The 25,365-nt window shown below is 48.2% G+C and overlaps 1 protein-coding gene across 1 annotated transcript; it reads right to left on the reverse strand.

Annotated features, from left to right (window-relative positions):
• Nucleotides 1-705: 705 nt before the first annotated feature.
• FBXO32 (F-box protein 32) lies at nucleotides 706-25,365 on the reverse strand. Its single transcript, XM_084281582.1, has 9 exons — nucleotides 25,090-25,365; nucleotides 21,782-21,894; nucleotides 20,017-20,066; nucleotides 19,228-19,320; nucleotides 12,315-12,408; nucleotides 11,258-11,442; nucleotides 7,849-8,031; nucleotides 6,543-6,686; nucleotides 706-5,853 (listed from the first exon to the last, which is right to left on the reverse strand). The coding sequence occupies exons 1-9, from the start codon at nucleotides 25,203-25,205 to the stop codon at nucleotides 5,764-5,766; spliced, it is 1,068 nt and encodes a 355-aa protein (XP_084137708.1). The 5' UTR covers nucleotides 25,206-25,365; the 3' UTR covers nucleotides 706-5,763.

Raw genomic sequence — 25,365 nt, forward strand, 5'->3', positions numbered from 1 at the left:
AACTACAGTCCTGATACAGCATAAGCACAGAAAGACACATGCAACTGCTCGAACACCCTACCTGACAGTGAAAATGAACTGGAAAAATAACCATCTGCTTTTTGGTCTTGTTTTCATAGCTGCTTTCCATGCAGCAAGTCATCCTGTTTTACCAAGATAACTTCTCCCATCCCAGCCGGAGACATATTTGCCTTTTCTATTATTATTTCTTCCCCAATTTACTGAGACTCCCTTCAGTGGGCTCCTCGCTTGCATTCCCTCTGGCCAGGAGCCTGGGTCTGAGCATTGCAGTGCTGACTAACCAGATGCAGTAACTGGGACGAAAATAAAAATAAATCAAAGTCACTTGGATAACATGGCTAGAAAAACATTTCTGTAAGCCAGGAAGTAAAGCTATCAGATCAGTGCAAGCACTGGAGATCTCTTTTGGAACAATCACTCCTGTGTTTGGTAGAGCACAAATTCAAGTGCATGAGCTGCAGGTGGGCGCTGGTTTTACTGGAAGCAAGTGCTCCATTCACCTCATTTTCCTTTGAGTTGCAGTGAAGTAGCAGCTCCATCCTGGACATTCCCCATGTGCCTAGTGCCATGACAGCCCAAGTTCTGGATGTTCCTGCCGAAGAGTTTCTGCTTACAGTCACGAGAAGCTCAAGGCCGATAAGGTCAACAACTTGGAAGCAGTGAGACAACCAACTCTGTGGTTCACATTGTTTGAACATTTATTGCAATTCAGTGTCAAAAAATGTTTTACAAAAATACATTACTGTCTGCACAGAACAGCTGTAAAAATCAGGGCTGAACATGCAAGGGAAGAGGAAAAAGTGTGCAAATTTATAAGGAAGGATTTTAACCACACAGTAATATTAAACAGAAGTCGTATTATACAAGGGATGCCTTTCACTTCATATCATCTCTACTTACAACTGTAAAGAAAAACAAAACAGAACACACTCTCTTCCATATACAAGTATTTATAGTTACTGCAGATAGTTCCTAAAGATGAGCATATTTGCCATTTCAAATTAAAATGCTCCCTTGGTAGCAGACCTGTTCGTGCTCCGCACCGCTCGTAATAGCTAAGGAAATGCAAGGTCTGCCCTTGGTTGCCCTCCCAGGGGGAGGAAAGGCAATGCTTGGCCACCGGAGGAGGAATCTCTCTGGTGTTCATGATATTAATACAGTAGCCTACCTATGGCAAAGACAAGATTTATCCTCCCTAGGGCCAAATCCTGCAAGGCCTATTTGCTGCCAGTGAAATCACTGGAGGCAGATGGGGGATAGAAATCAGGCACTGGAAAAGCAGCTCATGCCCCAGCAGCCACACACTGCCAGCTACACGGACACCTGGTTGCATCTTCGGGGCCTTTAATGAGCATCATGACAAGCAATGAGCTGCAAACAGCAGCACGGGCAGAACATCGGAGTCCCCAACCTCGTAACTGGCAGTCTTCATCAACCTGAGCAGCCATCAGCTCTGCTGGGTCCCTGCTTCTGCTAACAGGCCAGCTAGGAAGAGTGGCATTTTAATTTAAAGCTAGTTTATTTTTTTTTTTTTGGCAAGGTGCTGATCTGTGGGGAAGCTGTGCAACAGGTTTCTGAGAACAACCCCAGAACCTGGTTCGCTGCACTGAACAGCGCCTAAGCATGAAACAGCACATCTGATCGACTAGCTACGTAACAGAACCTGAAATGTTCCTGTTCTAAATCAAATTTCAGCTACTAAAGGCCAAGGAGCTTTCCGGGCAGGAAAAGCTGGTGTAGTACCTGTGTGTGTTCTAGGAGGAGAGAGCTTTGCGAGAGCAATCAAAGTCAAACAAACGGGAACACAGACAGCTCAAAACCTGGGGGGCAGAGAAAAATGATAGAAAAGATACTCTCATATACAGAAAGTGGCAGGGTGCAATTAAATGCTTACATAAAAAGCGATGTCTTCAGAGCAATAGAAGTTCTTCTAATCACTTCACAAAACAAAAGGACCTAGAAGCTTTCGCAACTCATAAAAGAAACCCAAACGATGTAAGAGGAGGTGCACACATTTTAGGATCAAACTTCACCATACCGTAGTTAATATAAATGGCTTAAGGTATGTACAGCTGAAACGGTGCCTCTTGAGGTGGCTGTCACATGAAAGCGAATTCCAAACACCTGCCTCTTATAGAAAGCTGGAACAGAAAGATCTCTCCCTTTCTGAGCCTCCTCCCCTGCACGGATCTGTTTTTCCTCTCCACGGTGCCATGCTCCACACCACTGCACTGCTTAAAAACCTCTAAAGATAAAGACATTTCTTTGCATACACTGGCAGCAGAAAAAAAAAGAGGAAAAACCTCCTTTCATAGTATACGAACCGATGCATTTTTAATGGGAACGCAGCCACCAACTTGAGGATGAGATGCTATTTGAAAAGAACACTCGATTTCCAAAATACAAACAGTAAAAGCCTGTTTTCCATTCACAGTAGGCTTTGCCAGAGTTGTCCTAAAATCAAGGTCCTTTTTGCGAGAGAGCAGCCTTACACCATCCTGTCTGGGGTCCCGAGCTATCCTGGCTGGTTTCGCTCCTCTGCCACCCAAAGCCAAGCAGATGCACTTGCACTGCTAAATCCCAATCATTTTGTTTTCAAGTGGTTAGGCCGAGGTATTTGGATGCAACAGCATTTTGTTTTAAATGCAGAAAACAGAACTGAATCTCACACAATACCTCCCTGTACCAGCCACTTGAGGAACAATGAGCATCCCAAAGAGATCAGGGTCTGCTTTGACAGCTGCTGGAGCTGTAAGATGGTGACGGAGGCAGTAACTGACTGAGGCCTATTCTGCTTTTTGTTCAGCCGGTTTTGTTCTCCAGCACAGTGGTTGCTTGGATTTCTGCTACTTGGGACACCAACAGCAACATCCCAGGGCTCGGGACGAGCAACACACAAGTGCCTGGATTAGCAGATTGATCTTCAGCAATCTGACCCTTTAAGATCTACCCAGTGCTACAAGAACACTAATTGAAATTAACTTTTGCAGATAGGAGCCTCAGTTGTATGCAAGTACAGCATCACCTGTGCTCTCTGGGCAGGGCACATGGCATAAACTCTGCTCAAAAGAAGTGAAGGGCTCACAGAGGCAGCGCTGAGAGCTGAGGGGTTCCTAGACCACAGCTAAATTCTGGGGTTTTGTCTTGTCGTGCAGACTGGATTTAAAGCCAAGCTCGAAATTCACCCAGAGCAACAACCTCATTGTTGGGGTAAGTGTCATCTGGCAAGCACGGCCTCAGCCTACACGGAAACCCCCAGCAGCTCAGGCCACCTCCATCACAAGAGGTTGACTCACTGCAGAGGGCAGGGGCAGAAGGACTGCAAACCAAACCACTCCTGCGTCAGAGCTGGAAGCAGGAGATGGTGATGGTGAAGGTCACGCGAGTCCTCTCACTACTATAAAAATTAACAGGAGTCTCCCAAGACAGTGGCAATACTTCATGCACTTGCAGGTTCCTGTCCTTAGCATCCTCTTTCGACGAGGCGGATTTCAGCCTCATCTACCCGCTGACATCGGTGCGGGAATGAAAACAAAAACCAGCCTCCCTTACTCATGAGCATCCCCCCAAAACAAGCACAAGATGATTTTCCCAAGGTATCAGCTTTTAAATCACTTTCAGTTGACATGAGCATAATCAACAGGCTTATTTTTACCAGCAAACTGACGGAGAGAGCATCAACACCAAAACAGAATTCCCTATCCCAGGTTTTCTCCTCATCTCTGGATATCGCCAAGCTCTTGGCCATGGCTAAGGGCTGTGCTGGCTCACAGAGCTCTCTAAAAAAGCAAAAACTCGGGTTTGCTGTGGGAAGGCAGGAGAACAGCAGTTCTTGTCAGCTTTTTCCTGCCTTTCCCCTTCCCAGTCTTCTTCCCCTCTTCCCTACTGCTCCATCTAGAGGCAGCTTTTTTCCCCTTTTTGAGTTTCTCCCAGGGTATGCAAAGTGATTTAGTTTGCAAAAACGCAAATACTGTCCATTTTTTAAAATACAAACAGCCGCAGAAAAGTGTTGAAAGTCAGTTATAAAAACGTTAAAAAAAAAGGAACAGAATATTTAACAATATTAACTCAAGTAGTTCTTCCTGAATTGTCCTGAGTACTCCTCTTCCTCAATTCTCTGTACATGGTCAGACACAACCCCCTAATTTTTACCCTCCTGAGGTATCCTGCTTCTGTGGCGCACAACAGAGAAAGTGCTACACAGGAAATCTACAGGCAAATGGCAAAAACCTTCCAACGCAGGTTTTCAAATGGTTATATGTGAGCTGGAATCTTCTAGTTCTGCCATGGTGCATGTAAGGTTACACTTGAAAAGATTGTGAGCCAAATCACGGCCACAACGATGTCAGGAGTTTGGCCACTTGCTCCATAGGACTGGAAACTCTGCTCTAGGCTCGTCCTAAAAGATCCCATAAAGAAGGCCAGCACTGGAAGCAGAAGGGACTAGACTGGGTCTTTGTTTCCTTGGCACACAGATAACGTAAGAGGTTGAGTGCCACATTGGAAATCCCTCACTTTCCACAGCCTCGAGTGCTGTTTTTAGCAAAATGCTGGCCACTTTCTTTATGGTCTCTCACCACCCTAAACGCCGCTAGGCTGAGATTAAGCAGAATGCTGCCAGTCTTTCGAGGAATTAAAACCGCATCACTTCACTAGACTCAACAGCCCAAATCTCCCCACGAATTACCAGCTCCAAGATGATTTAATTCACTTGACAGCAGTGGGAATACAGAGCGGTGTGTGGACGTTGGAAAACCAGGAAGACACGGGCTTGAACCAGAGTCTAACCTCACTTGGGAATTCATCCAGTGCAATTAACCTAGCGGAGCTGATATGAATTTATGTTGCAAGATTAAACCCAGTCCTTTGTTTCCCTATAATAGAACTTCCTCCCTTTTAGATAATCTTCACCCTCATGACTTCTCTTCCCTTTTACTTAAGTCTTTCATAAAACCAACAAATTAAAAGAGGATGGAGTAAAGTCTTAGGTATTTATACAGTGCCTATCATCTAGGCATTCAAGCACTGAGTAGAGCAAGAAAACTAATGTAAAGAGGTAAGCATTAATGCAAGAAAAGATGCTTACTATCACAAACGTTTCCCTTTAAATCATTGTACAAAATACAAAAGTTCACATTGTACACTGGATTTTTGTTTGAAAGGTACTCAATCTGTTAGAGGTAGAAAGTGGTATGGTGCGATTCTTTTGTAAGTAGGCTAGAGTTCCACGCTAAGTATTTCAGAATGTCTCCTTTTTAAAAACAGAAGTATTATTAAACTTGTCACAGGGATATTTTTCATAAATACTTTTAAAAACATCATATTTATAAATATGTATGCTAAATAAAACCAGATGGAGAAACAGTTCAACAGTCCTAGCCTCATATTGCTTTCTCTCAATTATTAGAAACAAACCAGAAAAGTTCTCAAATGGTTGCGGGGCAAATTCATTTTTAACTTCTAAAAACGAAAATGAAGGTTTTGCCCTGTATCTTGTACTCTGATCATAAAAAAGGGACTCTGTACAACATGCTGCATTTATACACCAGTCCTATGGAATTCTGTATTCCTTAAGTGCTGCACGTCAGCGAGCAATTTCACCTTTCATCTCCGAAATCCTCTTGTTCCTTGACTCAGGAGCTTCACACAACCATGAATATTTACACTATTTACAAACGGAGTGTCCAAGCTCAGTGGCATAAAGTGTCCTGTAAGAATCGCGTGAGCTGCGGTGAGCCAAGTTCAGAACCTGAACAAGTTGATAAAGTCTTGCGGGGAAAGAGAGGTGGAGCACGTCTCCGGGTTGTTGGCTGTGCAAGGGTGATCGGTACCCTGGGAAAGGAGAAAACAACTCCATTTAGAGAGACTGCAGAAAGGGTGCCAGGGCACCGAAGTGCCAACTGAGTGCTGCCACTCCGCCAGACATCCTGCTTGCAAACAGAGCGGAGCCCAAAATATTCCCACTCTCGCCAAAGCAGACAGCTCAGAACTGGGCTTCATATTTTAGGGGTTACTGTGAAGTCTGGGGAAATGAAACCAGAAAAAAATCCAATTCACTCTTTCATCCTATTCTCTGAGGCACCACAGGGCAGAGGCTGCCATCAGCTACAGGAGCTTAAATCTAGAGGTGTGCCGTGGATAGCAACACAGAGGCCAGCAGAATCGTGTTGTGGGCTGTTTTACAGCCATCAGCTCTCATTCTAGCTAATCCCACTGCCAAGACCTTCACCTCCACATGATGGGTGGCAGGGGCTGCTGGCAGTGCTAACGCAATTTGCTGCGAGCAGCCTGACAGTATGCCCATCTCACTCCCCTCTGGCTTTCACGGCAATAACTTGTTCAATGCAGACAAAATGGGAATCCCTGAAGCATAATGAAAGGGTCTTAAGAGTTGAGGGAGGATTGGGATGTAGGAAAACACCCAATCATGCAAGGCAAAGGAACTGCAGCTTCTTTAGGGTGCTGCAATCAGAGGAAGCCCTGGGTACCCAACCAATTTTGCCCCCCCCACCACCTCCTACCTTCCAGGAGAGGATGTGGCAGTGCCTGCACAGCTGCAGCGTGTCACCGTACTGCTCCTTCCGTGGGTAACACCTTATAAGCTTGAAGTACATCTTTTTCCAATCCAGCTGTCCCTTGTCAGATAAGATTAGCCGTTTACGAATCTGAAAGAAATAATATGATGGTAACTGCACTAGGACAAAAAAAAATCATGGTTTGTTCTTTCCACCCATCTTGTTCTCTCCCTTGCTTTAAGTTTAAGTTAAGCACCATCCCTGCCCGTCACGTAACAGTTTCTGCATAACACCAGGAAAATTCCTGCTTTGAATGCTCAGCTCTAACAGGCCTCCTGATAGCAACAGCCTCACCTGATACCGTTAGCAGAGTCCAGCCTCATTTCACGATGACTACTGTATGAAAGCCTGCAACTCCGGGAGCTATTTCATACTACATTAGCCACTGTTTCAGGCTGGCAGGGAAGTGGAACTGCATTTAACAGTTTCTAAAGTTCAGGTCAGTTCTTTGTCACATTAGCTTGTGAGACCTCCATCTTTCTTTTTGGGTTCATTAGCTGCAGAAATTGGATTTGAATGTACTCTTTAACAGAAATGACTTCCCCAGAGTCACTTCCAAAGTCAGATCCAGAGCGAGCAAACAAAGCAAGTCAGCAGGGGAATCTGGCACATGTTTCCTGAAGTGCAGAGATCTGATACAGACACCCCACACAAACATCATCCATAAGCAGAGAGGTGTTTGTTTCTTTCCATTTGTTTTTAATTTTAGAAGACCCTAGGCGATTACCAGCCTGCAAAAGGCCAAGGATCTTTACACAGGTACAACTTGGGTAGCAGCAGGGCTGCTTTCCACATACTGTCCTGTCACTCACGGAACAGCTCAGAGGGGATTTCTCGCTCTAAAGGGCAGGAGAGTACAACACATTGCTCACAAACCACATCCACAGGGATTCTCCACGAGGGTGTCAGTCCTTAGGACACTGCAGTTAAGGCTGGAGCTCGGCCGCACGTTTTCCCTGCACACGTGGGGCGAGCAACCATGACTTGCAGTTGTTACCACCTGGATTAGGGCTGCAGAAGTTCACCCTGTGACTAATTCCCGAGACTCCTATTTCAGGAATCGTTGCTGGGGCATGCAGAACCCTCCTCATAAATCATCTTTACAGCCATTCTCATACCAGCCGGCGTTATCAGCTTGCAGCACAGCCCACAGATCCAGAAGATAGTCAACTAAGAGTGTCCTACCCATACAGATTCACTCGCTAACAGGTTACAACAGGCAACTGATAGCGATTTGCACCTCTCCTCGTACCTGTCTGTCTGTGAAGTGGTACTGGCAGAGCTTCTTCCACAGCAGCCGGTCTTCACTGAGCACTTGCAGGTCGGGAGCCACTTGACCGAGGCTAACCAGGTCTCTCCCATCGCTCAGCCGCTGCATGATGTTTAATTGTAAACAGAGTGGCAGGTCTGTCAAAGTGGTTCCTTTAAAGGCAGGCTGGGGAAGAAAAAAAAAAAAAAAAAAAAAAGCAAAATTGAGCTGGGAGGAAGCTGGAAAACCGGTACTTCTAACTTGCAGGTGAGTTACTGCTTTTTAAATATTGCATTTCACACTCAAAATAAGCAGTAGTTCCTTCTTCTGAACAAAGAGACATTTGACCTTCCTCCACAAAAAAGAATTTGAGGTATCTTCTATGTTGTTTCAGCTCAGATCATCACAAGATCTCACTGCAACCACAGTGGTGGCTGATGAACCAGGATTTTCCCTGCAGGGATTCCCGAGGCAGTGCTGGCAGGGCTACCCCTTCCTCCGAACGCTTGAAGAACCTGCCCCTTTCCCACCAGCCGCAGCTTCGCAGGCTGTTCAGCCACATCAAAGCACGCTCTGCAGAGCCAAAGCCACCTCCGCTCCCGTTCACCTTTGCCTGGTCTATAGAGGATTATTTTATGAGTCTGCACAGCTCCAGGACAAACCAACTGCAACGGATTTGCAGATCCTGCACCTGGGGGCGATCCAAAGCATCAGCAAGGACCGCAACCTGGGCTCGAGCTGCTCCCAAATCAGCCCCAGCCTTATTAAGGCAAACGGCAGCTTTGCGGATTGGGCCCCAAGGAAGAAACAATGTCCAACAGATGTGCCAAGTTGATCGTTTACCCTGCGCAGGGATGCTGCTATTTTTAAGCTGCAGAGTCACATCGCCCGCCTGGCAATTGGCAGGGCTGTTAACCGTTTCAAACGAGAAGCACGTGGGCCAGCAGCAGCAGGGGAACGCCGCGTGAGGCTGCTTTCAATCATACGGCCCCATCTCCAGCCATGTGAAACCGCAGGGGCACGAGGAGAACAACTGCACACAAACAGCTCCCACCTTCCCCAGGGACCAGCCTGCGCTGCTGGTGGTCCACGCAGCCTGGCTGGTACCTGCAAGAACCCCTCAGCTGAAGCCAGGCATCATTTTTGGATGGCTCCAAAGCAAGGCTGAGGTCTGCTCCAACCCCTCCAGAAGAGTTGAACCATCTCTGCCACCTCCAGAGGGTATTTGTGCCAACACCAACCTCAAACAATTGTTCCCCTGTTCCCATTTCGTGCTGAGGGTTAAGCTGCGAGCATGCTGCCTGGCTACAACGCAGATGTTTGCTTGGTGCAATCCACTCGTGTACTTGGAAATGGAAGAGGAGGCAGAGAGCAGCACTCCATCAATTCCTGAAGCCCATGAGTCGTGTTCCCGCCCGCCAGTGCAAGCTGAGGTCGCTTTTAGGGGCAGGAGGAGCGCACCGCAGCCTTGGATCCCCTCCCGGTGATCTCCCCACCATGCTGGCTTTTGCCCTCTCCTGCAGACAGCCCACACAAGCTCCACCAGGGCAGAGCAGGCAGGACTGTGCTCAGAGGCTCTTGGTTCAGCAAGGGGGGAAAAAAAAGGCAAAATCAAGCAAGCACACGCTAATGTCTTATTTCTGAGGAAGCCAGTGTGACTAAAACAACTCCATACAGGTTTTCTGAGTCAGAGCCAAGGACTTATCTGCTACTTCTTTTCCCTCAGTACTCCTTTCCAGGACTTTTCAAACATTACTTTCTTTGGAGAAAGAACACAGATTAGATCAGAGCAGATCATTATGTTGTCACTCTCTGGACAGTTGTTTTTGTGCCTTTTTTTAATGCAACTCTAGCACATACTCAGTGTTTTGCAATTTTTCTTTTAAAAACGGTCTGTCTTGGCTGTTGTGAAGCTTTTTACCCCCTCCAGAAATACCAGAAGCGCTCAGCGCTGTAAGCATCTGGCTGCACAGAACTGGGCTTGTTCTGCCTTCCTCTCACCTCAGGTTTTGTTCTAGTTTGACCTGAAGCCACCTTCAGAGGTGTGATTTTTTTTTTTTTTTGCAAGCTCTCCACGTACTTTTATTATATTTTAGAGAAGTGACTGCAAACCTATGCTAAGTGTGCATAAAAGGCAGTTCCCTTCACAAGCACATTTTGATGTGATTTTATCTGGGCAGGCAGAGCTTTGAAAAGCTTATGGGAGTTTTTGTAGTCGATAAAGATGAGGGGAACAAACCCATACTGTAGTACTGAGTTGAGCAGGAGGTCCTAACCTGCAGGGTAGCGGGGAAACAGATGCCCCAGCAGAGCTGATCCCAGCAGTGCCCAGGCACTGAGCAGCTCCCCAGAGCTGGGCACATCCCACAGCAGGGCAGAGACCACCACCACCTAAGGGAATGTGGATTTTGCAGTTCTTCAAACTCCCTGGGACTTCCCAGAGTTTATCTTCTCCCAAATCCTTCTGCCTGTATTGCTCTTTACAACCAAAGGATTGGAAACTGTTTCTTGATGTTCCCAGCAAACACAGTCCTGAAGAACAATGAAAGCAGGACCTCTCTGGTTGACCCACCAAGGAAAAAGGTGCTTTTAAAATCCCCTCTGGCCATGCTTTGGTATGGCCAAGTGGGAATTTCACAGCTCAGCTCACTGTAGAAGACTCTTACAATGGACACATTGACAGGGGGGCAGCAAGCAGGAAGGCTTTAACATCTCTGGGGAGTGAGCACCCACTCAAAGTGAAGCGGAGCAAGTTCACATTCAATTCACACACAAAGCCAGGTTAGGAATTTATCAACTCCTCGTCTCTCCCTGCTCCGCAGATGCTGCTGGAGGACCAGATGTTGTGAAAGCAGGACTCGTCTGGCTGGAACAGCCAGCTCCAGACTACTGGAAGAATCACTGATGTTTTCAGCCAGGAAGCATGAAGTTATGCAGCTATTTGGAAATTTGCATTTAATTTACAGATTAAACAAATCTAAAAACCTCAACTATCTGATAAACAAAGTTTTGAGGGCAATTTCTCAGATTTCGAAAAATTGAGTTGACTTTTCATACCGAGGCCTCATCTCTAAAGACTCTCAGGAGGAGGAGATGCTTCCTGCCCAGCTCTGTTCACACAGAGCCTCAAGACCAGAAAGGAGTCACGCCACCAGTAACGGTGAACATGATCCCACACTGTGTGCACTGAACCGGCTGGGGACATGTAATGGCTCCTAGTGCTTTATTTTGAATTAAGGGGCTGAAGTGATTCAAGGAATGCAGCCAGTTATTTTGGCAACTTCAGGTCCTTCTGCAGCACTCTGCCTGCATCGGGAGTACAGTGAGATAGAGTCACCCAGATGAAAGCTGCTACATGAGAAGGTTTCATGAAGGAGCCACATTATTTTTAGCCTTTGGGATTCGTGCTTACCCTGGTGATCTGAATGTTGTTCAGTTGCTGTTGCCAGTGGAGAATCGTCTCCATCCTGTGCACCCACATGTTGATGTTTCCAACCAGGACAGACTTGCCGACCCGTTGAACCAAAGTGCAGAGGGATGTGTAGAGGGTCTGCAGCAATTCCCGTATTAGCCTGATGTTCTGCTGGTCTTCAAGGACTTTGGGGGGAACAGGAAAGGTTAAAAATGGAAGCTGCCCAAATCCTTTTCTGAATCTACATGATTCTCAGGGAAAAGTTACCTGCTGGAATCTCACAGGCCAAGAGAGCCAGCCTGTGCTTTTCTTTTGACAGAAAAGCACTTAAACATGAGCCAAGCACAGCAGGTTAGAGAGCAGATGGAGATCTTCCCAGGATAAGCAGATGAGGTACCCATCCTTTCTAGAGCGCTTCCCATTTCCATCGCTGGGAAACCAGCCAGCTTTCCCCTGTTACACGTGAGGGGTTGTGTGTGTGCCTCTCCCCCACCACCCCAGCTGATAATGCTCAGCATCTCCAGCCTCATCATGCGTGCACACCCCAACAGGGTGCTCTCCATTCCCAGGCTTCAGTCAGAGCTGAAGCACCAGGAAGGGAAACAGCACCTCTCAGCTGCAATCCAGCCCCACCAGGAGCCCGGGGAGGTGAAGACAGCCCTCCAGTTTTACTTTCCCCTGGAGGAGAGGGAACACTTGATATTGCAAACTGGAGACAGAGCAGCAGAGGCTGCCAGTGTGTCAGGCTGGGGGGAAGGAGCCTCTTCTGCAGTCAGAAATAGGATTCAGAAGGATGCATAAGGAGTGGTAACGAGGGAAGTAGGAGAAGGAGGAACTGCCTCCCAGATACCTACCAAAATACAGAGATTTCCTCCCACTCTCCCCACTCTACATAGTCCTTCCCTGACAAAAAGGAAAGTGGAACTGAGCGACAGAAATAAACAGGGGTGGCCCCTCTTCACCCATCTTACACGGGGTATCCCTCAGGATGCCGCTCATGCTGAGCACACCGCATTAATTCCAACTCCTCCTCCCCCGCAGCGTTTCCATTTCTTACCTTTCTGCACCACTTTCTCCAAGATGTTCATGTAGTTTTTCTGGGCAATGCCACTCAGTGACGTCAGCTGAGACTTCGCTATCAGCTCCAGCAGCTGTGGATAAAAATAGAAGTGGCAAGCCTTAGAGAGCAGAGATACCTTTCTAATCTTAACTCCCGTCACATGACACAGCAAAACAGTCCGGGCACTTGTTTGCTGCATGAAAATAAAAGGTAGATGGAGCGACAGCAAACTAATGCACGGGGGGGGAAAAAAAAAAAAAGCAGACGAGAAATAATTAAATCCACATAGAAAGGGGTGGGAAAAAAAAGCCTTCTAATGATACTGGGGAGAAAAATTTGGTTTCATGGCTCAGAGATGCAGGGAAACCACAGAGCAGCGCTCAGGCTGACAGCATCTATTCACCCCGAGGAACAATGAGCGGAGACGTCACCGTCCCTCGCTGGGGCATAAACAAGCAGTGTCATGAGGGAACACAAGCGAGCGCTGGTTTGGATGGGGATGTTATTGATGGGGCACTAATGAGAATCAGACCCTGCAATTTACGTCAAACGCCTTGGTTGCATGGGCTTTGTCAGAGCGCTGTCACCACGATGGAAAGGTTAAGGGCTGTATTAAAACCAAGTAATTTCCCCCCCAGCTCTAACAACCCCCTAATCCCTCAACATTTCTCCCCTCCGTGCAGTTCCTGCAGCTGTAACAGTCCCAAGCCATCCACCTTTCCCTGTTTGTCCTGTTTACTCCCCATCAAACCAAGGAAATCTCACTTTTACTTTCGATTGCCATTTGCTTCCTGTCCCCGACTGCCTGACCGACTGCTGGATTTGGGCTGCAGTTGCTGAAGGAAGCGTTTCCCCTGGGACAGATGCCCTCTCCTCCCCGGGCTTTCTGCTGGTGCAAGAAGAGTCGTGGAAGTTTCCTACGGGTCATGTTCTGCAGAACATGTGGCTTGTGATCTTCCAAGCCTTCCTCCCTTCCCCCAGCATTATATAAATACAGGCTGTCCACATGTCGTTCCATTTGTTTTGGATGTACATAGCCTTCTGTTTTAATTTAGAAGGGAAAGGAAAAACCTTTTATGCCACAAATCAATCAACACGTTACCACATGACTAGCTTATTAATCCTTTATCGTCTGGAGCTACGCTATCCCATGGCTGGCACCGCAGGGAGTACAGAGAAGGTGCAACTACTTGTGTCAAGTAACTAAGATGTTTTTTGATAAGACTCGATAAGTCGTGAGCTGAACTGTTCGCCCCGTTTTAAGAATGACAGGAATGCATCCATAAAGTTACCGGCAGCCTGCCATGAAGCAGAGAGCTCGGGGAGAGAAATTAGTGCAGTCGTTTCCCCATTCTGCTCGTCTCAGGCATGTGACTGCCAGTTAGCAGCACTGAGGTCGCTGAGAGTGAAGTTGCCTTCTTCAGTTTAATTTCCAGGCCAACACCATCATCAGACGGCACTGAGTTTACATTCTATGAATATCTTACACCTCGCGTGACTGAAAAAGTGAGGAAAAAGCATTGCACCAACTTCTGTGAAGGGCAGGCTGCCTGTTTTCTTGCCTCATTTTGTAGAAACAAGATACAGGAGAGCTGGATAGTGTTTGGTGCACAGAGCAAGATGGCCCACTGATGCCTCTCAGCAAAACAAAGACCCCAGGTACTCTTAAAAACAAGGCAGTCTGCAGGGTGCTTGGGAAGTCTTAAATCTTTTCCTAATTTCTGAAGATGCTGGAGGAAGTAGAAGAAACAGCATCCCAAAGTAACCTGCGATACTCTGCTTACATTAACCTATTTAGCCTCCAGACCTTTGATTATAATGACCAACTTGCCAGACTCCATCTGTACATTAGGCACACACGCACGCAGATCAGCTCTTGTGCACAAACAACTGCTGCCTCCAGATTGCACCGCTCAGGAGCTGGCACAGGGACAGCTTCCTCCAGGCTGGGTGTTAGCGATGTTGTGCCCATGGCTGAAAACACTGAAATATGCCCAGTGATAAGTATCACGTAATGCAGCACTGTAAGAGCTGGAAAAGCCAGAGCCATTCTTCACGAGGACTGAAGATAAAAATCTCAGTTCCTTGAAGAACACTAAATTGGTACAAAATTCAAACTAGACAAACAGACTCAGATTTGCCTTGCCTGTGTTTATCAAGGTTCAATTTATGTGCAGTGAACCAGCTCTGATGTCACGTGTCACCTCCCTTCCCCTGCAGCAATAAACACAGGATGAAATTCCATATGAAAACTATGTTGTGAGTACTTCTAGGACTACTCCACTCCCCAGCAACCCAAAGGCATTTTTATTCCTCTGTCCTCATATAATGCATGCAAAACATGTAAGGGATATGGTTCAGCCAGGCTCTGACCCATCCATACCCCACACACTGCAGTGAATTGAGGGTCTTTTAGCACTGGCACGGCCCCGGAGTACAGCCTCATTTAATGGACTGCCAAATTTGGGTCTACGGTGTGATACAAATCAATGTTGTCACTTGCATAATACAGACTAAAAGCAGACTGATGGGTTCAGATTAATGCTGAGTAGGGTAAAAAACAGCGGAGAGCTGCAAGCATGTTATGATGCTGTTGCATTAAGTCCAGCCCACGCTCAGCTGAGAGGGACAGATGGTGGGGAGAGCACAAAGGGAAAGGTTAAGAGCAATTTTAAAAGGCCTGCTTTTCAGAAACACTAAGTAATTGCATTCCAGCTGATTTTAATTGGAGCTGGGAGTCCGTAACCCCTCCTGGAAAGAGAGCATTAGATCCCAATTCCCTCTTTCAGATCTTCAGAAGTTGAAAAAGGTGACCAGGTAGCTACTCCCAGAAAACCCTTCCTGTCACCTTGCCACTGTTTTATTTGCTCTCAGGGGTCTGCAACAGCCAAGGAGGAGAGGCAAGAGATGCAGTAGGTTATTCCAGAGCATCTGCAGAGCTGGCAGGAGACAGCAGCTTCCACAGCAGGGCGAGATCCTGCTCACCTCCCCACACCACAGGGATGGGGCTCCTGCTCAAACCCCACTAGCTCAGGGAGCACAACAGGCCTTCCTCCCCACACAGAGAGAAAAAAAGGAAACAAGTGACACACAGCAGGGAAAAAGGGCCCCGAAATTGTGTTGTTCTGTACTCATTGTTGTGCACATCACTTGCAGGCACCCCACGGCCAGCTGGTAACTTCTGCCATACTCCTGTGTAGGCAATCCAGCCCCATATGGCCCACAGGCCCTAAATGGCTTACAGCGCCCAGAGACAGAAAGGCCTCTGCAGGCCTGTGCTGCACTGAGGAGGGCATAACTTGGCCTCAAATCCAGCAGTGGTTAAAAATCACAAGCCTCAAGCTGAGGGAGTGTAAAACCCCACTAGAATACCCCCAAACACCTGCCATAGGTAAGGAGGATTGGATCCTGTGGGATCCCCCAGCTCCTCAGGGCTGGGGCTCCTCACACCTGAGCTGCTCGGAGAAGCTTACTGCAATGAAAGTTTCCTCCTGTCACCCCCCGTTCTCACAGCCCTTCACTTTTTGTGGCTGAAAATGTCACATTGGCTGTAAGCTGGGAGGTAGAACAACAGCAGGGCAAGTTATGATGATTTACAGTGCAGGTGCTGACAGATCTCCATGAGGCAGCATTGAGCTGATATTCTTTCAGCACAGCATAAATCCAGGACTCCTGGAGCTAAGGGCTATAAAAACTTAAGAAGAAACAAATTTAAGAGACTACTTTAGCAGGCTGCATGCTGTCTAGATCATGTTATTCCAAGAGCTGTGCCCATGCAGCTTAACCTGACCTAAGCTTTTATGATCAGAAACAGCACCTTCCCTTGAGACATTACTACACAACCATCATATGACAAATCTTTCTGAAGGAAACAGCCTGCAAAGCCTCACTGTCATCTGAACAGAGTGTTCCCAGAGGAGAACCAACAACTTCTGGGCTGCAGGCACTCGTCTCTGCTTATATTGTGTACGCTCACAGGAACACTTCCAGTCTGTTAATTCTGCAAGAGCAGAGAAATCAGGGCTGCTTCAATATGAAAAAGTTTGGATCTTCTGGATCAATCAAGCACCTTCCTTATGAGCTCTAAAAGAGGAATATTTTCTTGTAATGTGTATGTATGCTATAGTTCAAACAGTCAAGCAAGGACCAGGTCACAGCACTAATACCTGTGCTTGCACTTCCAGCACTGTATCAGCACTGTTGAGACAAGATTGATTTTGGAAGATTTCTCCTCCTTCACTTACATGAGCTCACCAGCTGCAGTTGATGGTACCTGATCATGAAAAAAAGTCTGACAAGCTTTCCAGCACTCACAAATCTACCTCACCTGGAAGAACCTGTAACAGATCAGTGCACTGTTAGGAGCTAAGAACTTAATCTGGGAATACCTTAGACTTCTGTAAAACAAAATCAGTACTGAAAACACTACAGCACTGATGTTCAGAGACATTCATAAGGGAATGCTTTGAGAAAGGCCAGAGGAAGCTGATGGTCAGCCTGAAAGCCTGTGTTAACAGCAGTGATGTTATCTTCTTTCTCTACTGATAAAGTTTGGGTATAGCCAGCAGAGTTCCAGGTCTGTAGCCGTTTCTCTCCCTTCTTTCCCTGTGGGCATCCTCATCCTCATTCCAACTCAGCTTACCTCCTTGGAAAGCATTTGCTTGATGAAGTAAATACTATGACATTAATCAGATCCTCTGGGCAACGGGTGGAACCAGAGAGAACAAGGAGAGGGAGGGAAGGGAAAAAAAATCTGCCTGCCAATATTCAAGGCATTTTCCATGTGACAGATTGCTCATCTGCGTGCTCTAGGAGGCCTGCAGTTTGCAAAGACCCATAAACAAGATCCACATCTAGGCAGAGCTTTTCATGAGTGAATCTGGCACATCAGGCATTTTTTGAGCTACTATTCACCAGAGACTTGGCCGATACAACCCCTTCATTTAAGTAGTCAGTTTTATATTTGATCCATGGTACCAGGTTTAATATCTTTTTTTTTTTTTTTCTAAATCCACCAAACCACATGTCAGCCTCAATTAGAAAGCTTCATACTTCTCTGTAATGCTGTATCCTTAGAACTACTTAGCCTTAAAAGCTCAATTTGTAGAAACAAGGATAAATATTGACTTCCATACAGAATACTATTTGGGACACATGGCAGGTTGGGTACGCTTTTATGAAGTCCTCATAGGAAAAATGAAGAAAGAAGTCAGCCTGAGCATCCCACCAGGCCACAGCAACTACACTGAAATCTGAGTTTGCTCTTTAAGAAATTTCATGGGCCTCCTGCCCAGTCACTGCAGCCCTCTGAGATAACTGTCACATTGTGAGAGCAGCAGGAGCCCATCACATGGCAGAGCCTGACCTAAGGCTGGACTTAGCACAAGTCTCCAGAGTTTTTCATGGTCATAAGGTAAAAAAAATCCACCAAGGTAATCCTTGGAGCACCAAATACATGTTTTATTTTTTCTTCTTTATCTTTAAAGGGTTATTGCCTTGGCACAAACTAACTGCCCTAAGGATGACGTAGTGGTGTAGACATCCACTATCAGAAAACAGTGAGTATCTGTCCTGGCAACCACCTTCTCTGTGCGAGCAGGAAAACAAGCTGTCCCAGGACTCACAGAGCTGGGGAAGCCTGAATTTCAATGGACCTGTATCCTGCTTTTCCTCTGGCATCATCCCCACTCCTCACCACCACTGTGGCACTTCACCCAAGCAATTACCATTTTCCTTCCTGCACTGTGGGTGGGTAATCACCCCCCCAGTGTCTGTGCCCTTCCCAGGGTGACAGGGTTTTCACAGGCTCCTGGTCACCTAACCAACAGGTGAACTGAAGTGAACTTGCTCAGATCATTTCTTCCTGACTTCCCAGGACACTTGACTCAAAGGGAAAGCAACACCACTGCTGCTTGCTTCAGAACCTAAAACCTAAACAGCTGGTGCCTCACCAGTGATTAACAGCTGACAAAATGTGAAAAGGAGCTGTTTATAAACAGCCCCAAGCTAATAACAGGGTTTTTTTAAGCTTATTAAATTCCAAGATTTGATAAGCATTCTGAAATGTGAGATCAATTTGCAGATCACATGTACATAAACACACAACCACCTGCAGCCCTTAGGATAGGGGATACCCCAGAACACCACCATTTCTTGGTAACCCAAAGGGAAATGAGAAGCCCTGATCTGTTATGAGAAGTCAGATTATGAGGAACCTCAGCAGAAACCTGGGGCTGACAAGTCCCACCGACTGAAAGCATCAGGGCTAACAGAATGCCTCACCCACTGAAACTGCTGCCACTAAAGATTAAGAACAACCACGATCCTCAAGTTCTTCATTCCAGCTTCTATGAGGTTCAGCCCGTTTTCTCATTCCCAAAACATGAGGTCTCTCCTTTATCACTTCACAGGACGCCACCCCCCCCAGCACTCATGCTGACAGGTATCTCAGCCTCCTGTGCAAAAAGAGGTCCCCACAGCTCCGTGGCCTCTGCAGAGCCCATGCTCCTCCTGGGACTACAGGAACTGCATTTGGAAGCAGGACTTAAGATACAGTAATTAGAAAAAACAGCTCGTTTTTCTTCTCCAACATGAATTTTATGCATAACTGAAATTATGTATTACCTGAAACTATCAACAGTTCACTATAACTTAAAATATTAGGATTGCTGGAATAAGGACAGCCTACCCATCTTTTACATCACCACCACATCCCTCTCTCCCCACCTCAACAGATCTGAGCATTGGCTTTGGGGTCTATCCACACATTTTCCATCAAGAACTTGGCATAGCAAGGCCCAACATCCCCATGTGCACCTCTTCTCTGCTGGTGCTTCCCATCACCCGATGGATGCTCATTTCAGAACCCTCCCCACCACCACAGCGAGATAAGCCCGGGCCTTTCACTCACCCTCACGACATAGTTGAATCTCCTGGAGTCCAGGATAGCACTGGAGAAGTCAAGCCTGTTGAAGGCTTCTCCCAAGGTGCAGTAACCATGGCGCTAAGAAAAAAAACCAGTCTGGGTCATGTTTTGGCAGACAAGAATCCAGACAGCATCAGGAAGACGTGACCCAGGGGAACTCAATTTAGCAAGCTCATGGGTACAAAGCATGGGACTCGCTCACAGCCCGAGGAGGCAGTCCCATCTCCCATGGAGCCGCGCTCACTGACGTCAAGAGTGGGCACGGTTCAATGTGGGTTATGGTATTTTCCCAAAAGTGACACGAGCTCTATTCATGACCCTTAGATAGCTCGGATCCATCCCTCCAGAATTTACGAGGGAGAAGGAGCCTGACATTCCTGGGGCTCAACATACAGCCCAAGTTCACAGAGGGTGGTTTCATGCAGCCGCTTCCCTCCACGAGCCCAAGCGAGCCGTTGTGATGAATTCCAATGATTTTCCATGTTAGGACTGTGCTGGGTGAAGGCCAAGAACAGTATTATGGCTTGGTCCGCAAATGGCTTTTTTTTTTTTTTTTTAAACCGAGGGAAGCAAACAAGTCATATTTTAAACACATGTATAGAGCCTTGCGCAGCAAGCCCTGGCTCCCTGATTAGGGCTTAAAATCATTACTGCAATTCCAACCACAAGCCAGATCTTCCACTTATCTCTTAAGAGCTTCTGCTGATTTATATCAGCTCGCTATCTTCCACCGGGTGGAAAAACAGTACAAAAGGGAACAGACAACCTACTCACCTCTTTTGTGCTCCCCTTATGAACATAGATCCACTTCTCTTGGTGGAAATCTGTTTAAAAAACACATTTTGCTCAGTTAATTTTACTCTGCAGAGGGCCGGATCTCTGTTCTGCTCACTATGCTCGCTGCCCTTTTATCACAAAGGGAGTTTTTTTATTGTTTACACTGCTGAACTTGAAACCAAAACTAGCAACTTGCTGAGCTGCTTTGTTTCCATACTCCTTCATTTGAGACGACAGCCCTGAGCCTTAAAAAGGGTTTATGTTTCAGCGACAGAGCTCAAGACTGTAAATGTTTAATCTGCCAGCTACAGATATACCATAGCACCTCCTCTTCTTTGGTACCAAACAGAAAGCGTGGCTGACAGCCAGGTTCTGTTGTTATTGATTTTATTAACTATTCATTACCTTGGATACAGGCTTGGGATTGAATGTCAAAATTGAAGTTGAGCAAAAATGTCATGAGACATCAGGCATGTGGGAGAGAGCTTTTAGCAGTGAGGTCAGGCTCCGAGGAGCATGCTTATGCTTGCAGCTAACTTGCTAAAAAAGAAAAACCTATTTGGGACCCAAATTTTCCTATTTCTAATTGCCCCTCCCTTCCCTCAGAAATAGGAGTTGTCCCATCTGTCCCCCAAAATAGCCTCCCTGTACCCACCACATGCTGCTCACTCAGTTTGCAGCAGTAACAGCAGTTGCACGGCTCAGCCCTTTTCCCTCCCCACTTTCACATGGGCTCTTGACCCTGCTTTCACCACACACTGGCAATTCAACAGGTAATATGAATAAGAGAACCCCATCCTACAAGACTCCTGACTGTGAAGGACACTCTGTGCTCCTGGAACCCTTTTCCACCTAAGGACACAGAGATGTATGTCTGCCTGGTACTGAGAGCCCAAGGACAAACCCAGCCTCAGCTGCAGGCATGCAGATCCTGCATCAAGCCCTTTCAAACAAGGAGGTCAGAGCAAAATCCAGCCAAAAACTGTCATGGTAACATTTGTTTGTTCACACAGAGCCGAATGCACAGAGGGGCCAGCTTTTGGCATCTGCTTCCAAAATCCTGGGGGATCCACAGTGAGCTAATACTAGTGTGGGAACGGTAACTCGTTTCCTCTGTGCATGTTTACATTTGGAGCCTTCACCAGCTCCAGTACCTATCTCGCAATCGGACCAGGACTTGCAGTCCCCGCAGGATCCCCACGTTATCCCCCAGGGTGCCATCTGAGACCCCGGCCGCTCGCTGTGCACAGAAAGATCTCAAAGCTCCCATTGTTTTGAGCAAGCTGAAGAAGTCTCGGTTCATTTTTCACGCGCTCTGTGCACAGAGATACAATCAAAGCTCACGTTCAGGCTTGTAGCCTCCAGTAACGTCGATTAGTGCTCCGCATGCATATGGAAGGGAAAATAAATTTAGCCTGTTGTGCACGAGGAAGTCTACAGGGGGAAAAAAAAACTGGAACTGGTTCATTTGAATGTACCATAGGAAAAAATTACCCTCCTCCTGACAAATACAAATGACAAAAAAGTTGAACACAACAAGTACAACTCCTCAGAGCAGGGATTACTAACAGGGGCATAAATCTTCACATTAAGCTGTATCCAAGTTCCCTACTTAAGTCAAACATGGGCGCAAAGCCCTTTGAGATAGTTTGGAAGACTTCTCAAGCACCATCCAAAAAACCCATAGATCTGAAGCATTTTCCATTCTCCCCCTGCAACAACTTAGTTGAAAAAAAAAAAAATGCCCAAGCAGACATCTTACACTGAATCTTGGCTTTGTTATTCAGCAGGTCCTTTTTCCTCTTCTTGGCAGCAACATCATAGTTGAGGCTGTTGAAGAGATTCTCCTTGTTGTGATCTTCCTTTTTACAAAAGCTGTGAATGATACAAAGCAAGGATTCTAGTTATTTCTGCAGTCTGCTGAATATATCTCCTATATCTCCTGCAAGGAGAGAAAATACACAGATTTTCATCACAAATCCTGAAGCTACCTCGCTGCAGACCATTCTAGAGGCTGCATGCAGGTTTTGCATCCAGTAACGTTATTTTTCAATGAGCCTCCAGTGCCCCATCTCTGTGCTGGAGAAAAAAAAAAAAACAACACATAACAGACAGGAGCAGGCAGAGCATTTTTTTTTCCTCCCTTTAACTCCCTGTTTCTGTGCTTAAGTAACACCACTTCCTCCTACTGTAGGTGGTAGATCCCTGAGACAGATTTCTATGCCAGGACATATTTAGGCATCTGACGACACAGATGCACACAAAGTATTAACAGAGTCCCTCCAAAACATTCTGCTTTCAAGCAGACAGGAAAAGCTGAGGTTCAGACTTAACCGGTGGTTTTCCGAGCCCCACAGAGCAGTGACTGTACAAATTGACAGCTAGGATCTCTCATCTAAGGCTTCATCTTCTGTATTTGCTGAAGCTTTGCTTTATCATTAGCGGGGGGAGCTGTAACCACTCATTTTCTTGGAGGGCAATGAAAGGCTAAACGAGCGCCTCGAGATCGCCGCGTTCTGCGGGCCTGCAGATCAGCAGGATGCGAGCAGCAACGTGAAACTGAGAAGTCCTTGGGCAGCTGCAGTGCAGAGCCCGGGGTGGGCAGGGGAAGGCAGCACTGTCCTGGAGCTCTTGGCTCCAGCTCTGATCCCCCACCGGAGCCCCCACACGCTGGGTGAGCAGGGATGCCCCACAGGTGCTGCAAAAGGCAAGCGATGCATCTGGGAGATGAAAAAGAGCTCGAGCAGCTTGCAAAGGATGGGAGACAGCTGCCAACAGACCCAAACCCTAAAAAAGAAGGGTCTCAGGCATCTGACCCGTGGCAGCGCTGACCCGGGACACCCCTGGAGCTCTGGCTGCTGCTGCACCCCGCTGCTGCTCGCGGCGCTGAGCTTCCTGTGCTGCAGCCACAAGGACCCCACGCAGCCAGGCTGCTTCCTCCGCAGCCCTCTTGTTTCTTTTGAGGCTAAAGAGCGTAAACACGAGCACCCCACAGCCGTGCTCACACCTGACAGCTGATCAGCACACAAAACCTGTAGGAGAAGGCTCCTCACTTCTCCCTGCTGCTGAAGCGGATCGCCAGCCCAAGCCTGCAGCCAGGGGAGGGAGGTTGGTGGCTGTCAGCCTGGTCACAGCACCGCTACGGGCAGGGAAACAAATGCAGGTGGACAACGCTCACAGCACGGGGAACTGGACACTTCCACCAGCTCAGCTGGGCAGTCCCCAGGGTCAGAAGCTTGATGTGAGCAAAACATCTCGGCTGCTCGCTTCCCCTGCCTGCGCTGCTTCATGCTGGGGGACCAAAACCAAACAGCACACGGCAGTCAAAACCATTTGTGAGCAGTCCAAGCTCCTGCTTTATCAAAGCCGCACAAAAATCGGGAGTGGGCCAGGCGAACGTGCCCAGAATCCAAGCTCAAGAGCACGAGAGATCTGCTTTAAATCTGACATGTCAGCAGCACACCCCGGGCTGTTGACTTCCTACTGAATGACTCCGTAACCCGAAGCCTTCATAACAGCAGCGGTGGACGGATTCCAGCATGGGAGGCAGATTATTCCCCTGTCTGTGTATTGACAGATCTCCGTATTGCTCTCCAAGGAGCCTGGACAGGTTGAAGGGTCAGGCACCGGGACCTCACACCGCACGGATCTCGGTCCAAGACTCTCCTCACTTTTGACTGAGGAAGATGCCTAAACCCAGGCCAAACCTCAGTGTTCCCAACGCGCTGACTCCTGCCAGCCAGACATTTTTCTACCTATTTACAAAATAGCTGTTTCGCATTCTGAGCTTGATTTAGAGCTTGCACAAAGGAGGGGAAGATAAAGAGCCACCGCGTAAGCCTCCTTGCACAACAGGATCTCACCCGTGGCTCACAGCAAATCCCCCGTTTGCTCCGAGCCGCTGTCACGTACATTCCTGTCCCCTCGCAGCCAGACCTCGCTGGGCAGAGCTGAAAACAAGGCGCAGCTCTGCAGGAAAAGGGTGGTTTTGACAGGGGCCATCTGGCCAGGACCCATCGCACCCGTACCGCTGCTTCCTGCCCTCAACCACGCAGTTTCACAGCGCTTAGACCATCCCGGGGGTTTAGTCCCTCTGCAGTCAGATTAATCAAGCCGCACATAAGGCGAGCTTCCCATAATCTGGGGGGAAGATTTATGGCTTCAGACACATCATACTTCTCCAGCTTGGGAAGCAGAAAGCCTAAGGCAGGGCTTGCTGCTGGAGAAGGAAAGAGGGAGGGCAGGTTACCTCCAGAGCTCCCCCGTGAAGGTAGTACGTAACAAGAAGGTTTTCAGTGGCACTCCTTATGGGCAAAACCCCACAGCCAAGGGGACAGCGAGTGTGACATTTCCTTCAAGGAGGCTGAGGAATAAAAGGCTGCCGTTGCCCAGCCTATTTCCAAATTACAGCACGCCCCTGAGTGGGGTTACAGGGGGCTCTGCAGCTCTATTTCCGCAGGAGGCAAGCCTCGGGTGGCAGCACAGCCCCTGCCCCAGCCCAGCAGGTACAGCCCCAGAGGACCCGGGGCTGCTTTGCCCCCCTGTCCCCAGCAGCAGGGGAGCCGGGCTGTGGTTTGGGGCCGTGTTTATTCCCCGTGCTGCAGAACACTGCCTGGTGACTCAGGGCTGACTCCCAGCATGTGACGAAGCCGGGAGCCTGCGCGGCTCCAGCGGGGCTTTAGGAGAAGGGGAAGCGCTGAGAATCCCAAATGGGTTCTCAGCACCTCCCTGAGCGGCTCCAGGATAAAACCCAGCCCCAAACACCCCAAAAATCAACATCCCCTAAGTCTGCAGTGCCCTATACAAGCCCCTCAGACAACCGAGGGGGGCTTTTCCCCGAAGGGCGACGGGTCGAGCCCACGGCTCCCCACCCCATACCCATCCCCTATAACCCCCCAGACCCTGGTGACCCCCAAACCAGCGCCCCCATCCATTTTGGGGTGTCCCCCCGGGGACCATAACTGCGGCTCCCCGCACCCAGCGCCCTCTGGCGGTAGCTGAGACCGGGACCGGGACCCAAAAAGGGACCGGGACCCAAAACGGGGCCACCACCGGGTCCGGTACCGGTACCTGCTGATGTCGCCGACGAAGCCGCCGCTCTTCTCGTCGAGGAAGCGCGTCCAGCCGTCGGCCGTCTTCACCCAGCTCTGCCCGGGGGAGCGCCAGTCCTGCCCCAGGAACGGCATGGCGGCTGGGACCGGGATTAGGACCGGGATCGGGGCTGGGATTGGGATTGGGATCGGGATCGGTGCCGCGGGGTCTCGGTGCCGCCGGGTGCCGGCTGCGGGCGCGGCGTTGCCGGGCGCTGCTTTATGGGCGGCGCGCGCCCGTGTTGCCGGAAGCGCG

Source organism: Netta rufina, assembly GCF_964035555.1.
Source record: "Netta rufina genome assembly, chromosome: 2".
In the NCBI taxonomy this organism is placed as follows: Eukaryota; Metazoa; Chordata; class Aves; order Anseriformes; family Anatidae; genus Netta; species Netta rufina.